The sequence below is a fragment of the Haliaeetus leucocephalus genome, unplaced genomic scaffold (assembly GCF_000737465.1).
Source record: "Haliaeetus leucocephalus isolate CR32 unplaced genomic scaffold, Haliaeetus_leucocephalus-4.0 Scaffold141, whole genome shotgun sequence".
Classification (NCBI taxonomy): Eukaryota; Metazoa; Chordata; class Aves; order Accipitriformes; family Accipitridae; genus Haliaeetus; species Haliaeetus leucocephalus.
The window spans coordinates 2,117,903-2,127,328 of record NW_010972577.1 but is presented as its reverse complement, the minus strand read 5'-3'; the positions used below and the strand labels follow the sequence as shown (position 1 = coordinate 2,127,328).

Here is a 9,426-nt window from a genome sequence, read left to right as displayed (position 1 = left end):
TATAAACTTGGTATGAGAGGAGACCGAGCAAAACAAAACAGATGACAAAGGCACGATTTGCTTGCTGTTAACGATGCCTCTCTAACATCACAGGCTATCTTTAAGCTATATTTTCCACTGCATTGCTGGCTTGCAAAACTTTTAATGGAACAAGTTTTTCTGGCAGAAGAACACTGATTTTTATCTTTAATGAGCAGCCTCTCTATCATTTAGCTTCAGGAAACAGCTTCCTGGTTGTAAACTGCTTGAGAGTACTGACAGTCAACTTCAAAAGCAGCCAGGAGAAACTTCTTTCTCGCTAACTTTGGGAGGGCATTAAAAAATGCTGAAAGGTGCAGATGATGTTGTGATGGAGCAGGACAACTCTGCTTCCCGACATGGAGAAATGACAAGTTGGGATATCAATGACATCAAACTTCCCCAGGTATGTGTCTATGTCTTAGAAATTTATCCAGTTCTGACCAGTCGTCACCATTTCACCGCTGATCTCACACTTTCTCAGTCATCTATGCCTCATTGCCTTTATTCTCTTTGCACCTCGAGGTATGGGACAGTGTTTTACTGAAAAGCTAGAAAATATTAAGCAAATTCTGAAGTTTCCATGTATTTTTCCTTAATCGTATTATTGAAAGACCTGCTGATACATGAAAAATAGCAATCCTGCAGATGCGTTGCCTTTGTAGTCTACTGGTGGATGAGGTGCAAAGAAAGAGAGAAAAAATATTATCTCCTGCTGTGGGTGCTCAATTAGAGATGTCCAGGACCTGCTTTTTGCCCTGGGTAGTGTTTTATGAGGAGTGGGCACAGCACCCATGACTGCCTTGCAACTCTGGCTGCTCAGCCTAGCTGCAGATCGGGCTCCAGGCAGGTGGGCTGGCTTTCCACACAGAGGCAACACTCCTTTCAGGAGCAGCTAGGAAAAGCTTTGCGGAGATTTGCTGAGAAGCAGAATAATGATCTTTCCCTTCCTCGGTCCTTTTCTAGTCCTCTTATCTAAAAATTTCAACCGTGCTCTCCACTGAAAGCCCACAGCACCCCGCACGCCAATGTCATCTCCCTGTCCCTCACCTCAGCATATTTGTGCCAGATTCCTCCTGCTGCAGTCCTTCAGCATCCAGCTCTGCCTTTCACCTCCCAACCCTGTCTTCTTACCAGATCCCAGGCTCTTCCCTACTATCCCACCGCTCTTCGCCCAAAGCCTCCATGTCCCAGGCTGCCTCCTTCCCTGCCCTCCGCCCCAAGGTCACCTTCACCTGCATTTCAGCCCGGAGGCTTCCTCCACACCCTTCCCTACACTATCCGACGGCTCTGGGGGAGCGCAGGACTCTTCCTCCTCTCAGCTGATGTTCTTGCTGCTGTAATGGCTCTCAGTGTCTGGGATCAGCAACTTCAAGGCAATTCCTACTAAGTTTTTGTACCCCTACAAGACATTTTCCCTCAAAACCATCAGCGGGTATGTTAGATGCTTTACACTTACCGCAATTTACCCGCTGAGGTGACGGGTGTTTGGTCTTTTGTTTGGTTTTTTTTTTCATTGAGTTTTATTTTTATTGTTCCTTACAGTGTTGGCCTGGTTGGTTTTTTTTGCTTAGTCCGTAGCAGTGAAAAAACCCCTGATGAGGAGTCAGGTTTCTTTGTTTTGGACTTCAGAAAAATCACTGTGGAAGTCTTTCACGGTGTTTAGACCAAAACGAACTAAAGCCCAGAACTAAAGATCTACAAACATGGGCATAGTCTCAGTGTGATTCAGTATTCGCCCTTTTTCCAGTAAGTTGAGCCAAATCAAGCTAAATGATTCAGTGTAACGCTGCTGTGAATAGCCTGAAAGGCAAAGCAGGATCTCTGCCATGAAAGCTAACAGAAGTTAGTCAGGCAGTGACTGCTGCCTGCAAGGAAAATATCTGCTATTTTATGTCAGGCGCCCTATCTTCCTCTCCTGGGAGGTCCTGCACTAGAGCTGGACCCATGAGTGAGTGAGAAGAACCTCCTGGCCAGGCTTTCCTGATGCTTTGGGGCTTGTGGGGAGCCACAGGGAGCTGTGGGTTTTCTGCCTTATCTCCACTGGTCCCTCCTGCCAACCAGCATCACCGGCCAGGGTGCTGGAGTCACCCGGGCTAGAGAACACCCAGCAGAGGACCAGGTCTTCTGGGTTCTTGCACAAGCTTTTCTCTTCCCCAGCCTAAAACATGGCTTGCTTTGGTCTCTCCACAGGACGTAAGACAGATAGACTGGTTTCAAGAATGGCCAGATTCCTATGTAAAACATATCTATAGCTCAGAGGATAAAAATGCTCAGAGGCACCACAGCAGCTGGGCCATGAGAAACACCAACAACCACAACTCTCGCATCTTAAAAAAGTCCTGCCTCGGGGTTGTGGTCTGTGGCAACGACTGCTCGACTTTGGATGGGAAGAAGATCTACCTAAGACCAGCCATATGTGATAAAGCTAGGCAGAAACAACAGCGTGAGTATGAACATGGCTGTTTATTAAATGGCACTTCAGAAGTGAACACAACATAAAAGAAATCAAAGTAGAGGATACCCTTTGGATTATCCAACCTTCCTGCTGCCATTCGTTGTATTCAAATGCAAGTCGATTTTGCAACAATGCGTTTTACATTTCTTACTGTTTGGGGAGGAGTTGTTTGTTTTCTTTTTTTTTTTTTTCTTTTTTAATCCCTATTTCTGATGGTTAGAGATTGATTCCCAGCCTTCTCAGGCCCATGAGTGAGGCTACTGAGAAAACTGTGCACTGCAGACAGCTTCCTGCTGTGCTGTGCCTGCTGACCTGAGTGTTGGCTTCATTATTACCTGGGCCCAAGAGTAACTTGGGAGGCAAGCCTTGCAGGAAAGAAGCTGCTCATAAACTATGATGACTGGAAAATAGGCCTCATAGTCATGTCACCGGAGCAAGACAATGCAAATAAAGAATACATGCACATTTTTAACGAGACCATTCCAAACAACTGTTCATTGCTCAGGAGAGCTAGCACATGCTGATTTCTGGATCTGATGAACATTTTGGCTAAAGAAAGGTATTACTCAAGCACTCAGTGAGGACAGAATGATGTCCTCCAGAAAAATTGGACAAGAACATGTATGATATTCCAGACACTGCCAAGTTAAAAACAACTAAAACTGATGATGATAATAAATGATAAAATAATAAAGCTATAATAGAAATAATTTTTGCCAGTTATATTTAATAATTTAATAATGGGACAGAATAAAGGCAATTATAATTTGTTTTTTGCTTACATTTGAAAGTTTTTTGCATAGTTTTTCTCAGTGTAGTTTCTGGGCCCCAAACAAGAAGTGGCAATCCACCACCAGTGAACCGTTGTATCACACGGGATTCATCTGATTAGTGTTGTGCAGAAAATATTTCTCACCGTCTTTGCTCCAGGGAAATGCTGTCCAAACTGCAGTGGACCCCTGCGGCTCCTTTCCTGCCGAGGCCATGGTGGTTACCCAGTTACCAACTTCTGGAGGCACGAAGGCCAGTTCATATTTTTTCAGGTTGGTTTAAAATTACCTTACATTATGCAAGGTAATTTTAAAGACTGTTTTTTTAAGATTGTTTAAGGACACTTTTTGCTCCAATAAATAAGGGTCATTGAATATGAAAAGGTCAAATGACTGTAAGGAGAAAAATTTTCACAATGACTGGGCAAGGTCCTATGCAACCTGATCTAACTCTGAAGTTAGTCTTGCCTGAGCAGGAGGTTGAGCTAGACATCCAGAGGTCCCTTCCAACCTAAATTAGCCTACGTTACTATGATTTTACAGCATATTATATTTTTCATTTAGGATCCCATGAAAACCTGTTGATTTTGAAGCTGTTTGCCTCAGATACATAGGAACCAATGAATCTTCAAAAAGTCAGAAATGTTATCTCAGCCTCTTCGCCAAGGCACCATGCGTAAGCATGAGGCTATCTGAGAGCAGAAAATGGTTGTACCCAAGGGACTTTCTATGGAAAATGCCAGCTGTGCATTATATGTAACTTATATCTGGAAAATAGTGTGTGCAAGTGTTTAAATAATGGGCAGTAGTTCTGGAAGCTGTAGACCTAGTTTAGTACCATAACCACTGGCCTGTCTCCTATTTTCCAGTCTTTCACTTATATGCAGGTTAAAATTAATTCTCTGTGGAAGCTAATGGAAATTAATGTTCTGATACACATGTCTAAAGTGTGAGAAGAATGGAAATGACTGCAGGGACACTGTAGCCAGGCTGCAGAAGACCTTGTTGCTTCAACTGGGACTCTAGTGTAGGGAGGCTCTTCTGCACATAAATGTGGTGCACTGGTTTCATGATTTCAGAGAATTTCTACCCCGTCACGCTTCATCTGAGATATGTTTGTTACTTGAGCTCACATTAAATAAGCCTTATTAAATACAAAGCATTAAATCAGGCCATATGTGTGGTTTTGGCCTGTGCTGCAAATTCTGGTCCCTTAAGGTTAATAACAAGGTTTTTTCTAACTTTAACATATCATAATTCCTTTCTAAAGTCCAAAGGAGCTCATGACCATCCACGTCCAGAAACAAAACTAGAAGCAGAAGCAAGAAGATCAATCCAAAAAGCACAGATGGCTTTTTCTCCATCTTCTCCAAGATTAAAAAGAATCCGGGAGATTGAGGTAACTCTTATCATCAATCAATGAAATGGTGGGCTCAGTGATCCATGGTTCAAGGCACAGTGGAAGCTATCTGGGCTTTGGGTCTGGGTAGGAGCAGGCTTTACATGTCCACATTCTGCCTCCCCGTAATCAGACCAAGAAGGAGCAGGGCTGTCCTGAGCATCCTGCTCTGCTCAGCACTGTCATCCACTGCCAGCACCCCCCATCTGGAGCCTCTCAGGGCTTGGTGGCAGCAGGGGATTACATCTATACGGGTAAATAAAGCAGGGCTGGAGGGCAGGCTCAGTTATGTCACTATTCATATGGTCCCTGCCATGGATTTGGCCAGTGCTAGCTCATGCTCACAGACAAAATACCCTGGCACGGGTCAGGGGGACAGCATGTGCCAGGGACCATTCCCTAGCAGGATTTTGGGCAAGGTTGCATCACATTTGGGTCCCTTCACTGTACACAGCTGCCTTTGAACCTACCTGTGCCCCTATGTGCCACCATGCTACAAGCCACAGGCAATAAGAATCTTAAGCTGATGCTGCCCAAATTAGCCCTTGGTGGGCTGCAACGCAGCCCTTGCATCATTTCACTTCAGGTCCAGAGGTCGTCCAGGGCCAGGATGCAGTGCGGACACCACCAGGCCATGCCTTTTGGTCCCTGTTACCGACAACGATCTTTGGCCTCATTTTATTTAGCAGCATGGACAGAGCTTTATAGCCCCAGTACTCGCCTTTTTTAAATGCAGGAAGTGTCTTTGGAAAAAATTCCTGCAAGTTCTTTGTTAGTGCTTCTCCAGAAATTAGATTATTTACAAAGAAATCTGGGAATAAAGTAATTAGATATTTAGTCTAATCAGTATTGACATTGAAAGAGAATATTAGAAGGTTTAAATTGGATTTAACTTATAGTATTGATTGCACCACCCCATGAGAAAATTGTGACAAATGAACGCTTGAAAACTGGGAAATACTTTTGGCAATAACTGAACTCAGGAGGAAGATTCGTGTATGTGTGTACACATACACACACATACACTGTATACTATTTTGCTATAGAATACAATATATAACATTACCTCTATGATATGTCTATCATATACTGTGTATGGTATCTTGACAAAACAAACTTGTCATTAACAAGGCAAATCCAGAAATCCTTACTCCTTTTTCCTCCAGTCCCCCAACCTTTACTTAAGAAAACCCAGTTACTTCAGTAGCAGGCCTGGATTGCTTTATTCACAGACTTAATGCCCACCAGGGAGACAGATGCTCTCCTGCAGAGCAGCTGCCCCTGAGCAGGATTTGGCCACCTGCAGACCCTCAAGGGCTGTGCGGGCACCTTCACATGCAGGAGACACTGCCTTGCCTTTGGAAAGACAGGGGCAGGTCATGTTTTCTCCACATTGATGTGTGTCTGGAGGTCCTCCCCTGACATGGAGGAGGTGCCACAGAAAAGCAAAGGCACCCTCCACCTCTGCTTGTCCCTCCTGGGTTTTGCCAGGGTTGATAAGGGGAAGGTGCCTCACCTCTGCCTGGCGTGCCCTGCTTGCTCTGTGGATCTCCAGGAGGGCTTTGAAGGTAGAAGAGTGCTTTGAAGGACTTACAGAAGCACTGGCATTAACGCATCAGCTGTGCTGGGTGTGCAAACACTTGTGAAAACATTTAGAGAGATCCCATGGACTGCCGCGTGCCTGATGGAGGGAACCAGGCAGAGCAGTGAGGCTGTCTCCAGTGGCCTTCCTTGCAAAGGCTGTGTTATACACGACTGTACACCACCGGTCTTCTCATGCAGTTTGTCTTTTGAAGTGCTAGAGGTGGTGCATCCTCCCCAGCGTGGTGTTGGGGATAGTAATCAGTGCCCCTTCAGCTACAGACAAGAGGGATAATTGGGCTGGCTGGGGACAGACTTCTTAAATGGATGACGTGGGGAAGCAGAGGGATCCAGGAGGCCAAGAAGTAGATTAAAAGAGTGAACAGAGGAAGTTAAACCCATTTCAGTGGAATATGAATTTAGGAGCTGCAGCTATTTGTACTGGAAATACTCAGGAGGATACTAAAAACCAGAGATCAGGAGTGTCTCTCATGGAGACACACTGTCTTGGGATGGGACAGTCAGAGAGTACAGGACGAACTGGTGGTGGCCTCTTGACACAAGCACCTGGGAACATGAGCATAAGAAAAAGCAGCTGAGCCACTGTGTAAATCTCTAACAAATACAGAAACAACGATTTTCATATCACTGGTTTAATTCTGTCCCCATGAGCGCTAAAATAGTCCTCACCTAGGAAATGTTACTGAGCCACGTGGCTTTTTTTCTTTTATACCTGAGCCTACTGGTCTTACTGAGGTCAAGTTCCCTCTAGACGTGTCTTCGTCTTTGCCTTCCTACATCTTCCTGGTGTTTTCACTTTGAATTGTGTGGGAATAGGAACAGACCAAAAATGTCATAAATATCTAATTGTAGATCCAGCTCTTCAGCTGGTCTGACTCTGTGCCGTCGCAGTGATACCATTTACCCTCAGCAGGCTTTCCAGTTCATGGCTCTCCAGCAGGTTTTTCTTGGGAATAGCCCATCATATTTGTGTTCCGCCAAGACTGGCTGCGATACAACTAACTCAGGAGTCTGATCTGACACGCAGAACCTGTGTCACTGAATCTGCAAAAAGTCTTCTGAAAAGATTCAATTTAATATGCTTACAAGAGACCAGGGAGGAGAACTTTAGAAAAATGTATGAGCCCAAAATAGAACAAGGGATAGATAGGATGTTTTCTCTACGGTGTCAGTGGGTCTTTAGCTGAAGGTGGGCTGGGTTCTGCATCAGGTTGTTGGAATTTCTTCTCACAGTGAGTGGAAAACAGCTGAAAGGAGCTTTGCTACTCTGGCAGTCAGCAAAATCACTGTAATTAAATGGATGCAAAAGCAGAATTTCAAAGAAGACAGACCTGTAAGTACTCATCAGAAATGATAGCACAAAATTAGTATCCTGAAAGGAATTCTGAAAGTTTGCAAAATTATAATCCAATAATTAGGGCAATTGAAGAAGTTGTGAAATATCCAGAACAAAAGACCCAGAAGAATAATTCTTGTGTGCAACTCCCTCCCTGAATTAAATTTCTGTTTGTGGGGTAAAAAAATGCAAAGATGGGAAACTCTATGAGTCAGAAATAGAAGTAGAGTCTTGAAAAGCTGAAGCACAATATTATTGTAGTGAACAGATCACTTCAAAACAATCAGTTTTAAAAAAATCACACTTAGCTTTTCCAAATGCCATAGAAAAAAAACCCACCTGGTGTGTTAAATGTATTAGCATAATTTCATTTTCAGGTGCTTCTTCAGTATATGCTGGCAGTGGACCTCAAGGGCTGTGAATGTGAGGTCTAACAATTCTTTTGGTGCAAGACTGGCTTTGGGCAAAATCTGGTGAAACAAACCCAGACCCGTGATCTGGGAGCCCTGTTTGGTTTGCCCCTAAAGCCCACTGGCACTACCCTGCAAGGAGGCTCTGCTACAGCATCTGCTTCTTTACCTGTGTTTGTTGAATGCATCGGTGAGGGTCGCATACGGGACAGCTTTCATCTCGTGCTGCTGGACTACACCTTGTTTTACTAAACCACCCCTTGCTTTCCCAAGTCTCTGACAGGTGCAATGCCGACGCGGGAGGCTTTGCCTTCGCTTCTTTCCGAGCCGGATGCTTCCATGCCGCCTGCTCATTTCGGGAGACATTTAAGCAAAAGCTCCCAGGAGCTGACACCGGGCAGCCGCTCCGGGCAGCCGCCGTACCCAAGAGCATGTGGGGAGGACGGGGGCTGCGGAGAGGCGCCCACCTGGAGCAGGATCGCGGCCCTCGGGAGGACCCCCGGCCCCAGGAGGCCTGGCGGCGGCCCTGCCGTCCCCGCGGCCCACCCGCCTTGCGCAGCCCCTTCCCAGCACGTCCTGCCCGTGACAGAGGGCGGCCATGACTGCTTCAGGCCTAACGCCGGCCCTTTGGGGGATGACTCCTGTGAGGAGAAGCCCCCGCCGGCCTACAGCGGCCGCTGCCTCCCTCCGCCGCCCTACCCTGCCCCTCAGGGCGGGCCCTGCCCCACGGCGAGCGGGGCACACCACCTCCGCCAGCTTTTGGCTCCTCCGAGGGGAAGCGAAGGAGACGGAGGGCGCCATATGGGTCTCAGCTGCTGCAGTGACGACATGGGTTTTAACCTGCACCCCTTACGGTGACCGGGTTTAAATGTCCTCTCTCCCCCCTCCTCTGGCAATGGGCTTAATGCTCCGTCTCTGTTGCAATGCAGATGTGGAAGTGCTACCACGCCAATTCCTCTTTAGCTCCTCTTGCAGGCCTCGGGAGGGGCTTTCATACCTAAAGGCTTGTCTCTGTTCTTTTTTTTTTTAAACTGTTACATTTTCCCCCACTATTTCATTGATGTAATAAAAGGTATCAGCTCTCCTTTACAGACTACCTCGCTGCCATTCTGGTTTGGTAGCATTTCAATCCCTCTTGAAACACAGTTTGTTCAAGCCTGTGGGACTTGTGGAAGGTGCAGATGGATGACCTCAAGGACCACAACTCTCCTGTGCGACCCTCTGCACTCTTCCATCTTCTTCTGGCAAGAATCTGGGATCTAAGTCCCTCCACTGCACCAGCCCTATGAACACATTGTATAGAATCATCACAGAACAGTTTGGGCTGGAGAGGACTGTCAAAAATCATCTACTCCAACCCCCCTGCCATGGGCAGGGACATCCTTCACTAGATCGGGTTGCTCAAAGACCCATCCAACCTGACCCTGAACATT

General features: G+C 46.1%; 1 protein-coding gene across 1 annotated transcript; it reads left to right on the top strand.

Annotated features, from left to right (window-relative positions):
* Positions 1–224: 224 nt before the first annotated feature.
* On the top strand, positions 225–8,851 carry GCM1 (glial cells missing homolog 1 (Drosophila)). The gene is made up of 5 exons (XM_010561099.1): positions 225–424; positions 2,212–2,464; positions 3,407–3,519; positions 4,517–4,645; positions 8,267–8,851. Exons 1-5 carry the CDS (start codon positions 323–325, stop codon positions 8,849–8,851), a joined length of 1,182 nt encoding a protein of 393 aa, XP_010559401.1. The 5' UTR covers positions 225–322.
* The last annotated feature ends 575 nt before the right edge of the window (positions 8,852–9,426 follow it).

Excerpts from the sequence above, each read along its gene's own strand:
- GCM1 (XM_010561099.1), top strand. The coding sequence starts at position 323 with ATGCTGAAAGGTGCAGATGATGTTGTGATGGAGCAGGACAACTCTGCT. Across the intron at positions 2,465-3,406 it reads AGCTAGGCAGAAACAACAGC|GGAAATGCTGTCCAAACTGC; the intron begins GTGAGTATGAAC and ends TCTTTGCTCCAG. Across the intron at positions 3,520-4,516 it reads GCCAGTTCATATTTTTTCAG|TCCAAAGGAGCTCATGACCA; the intron begins GTTGGTTTAAAA and ends TCCTTTCTAAAG.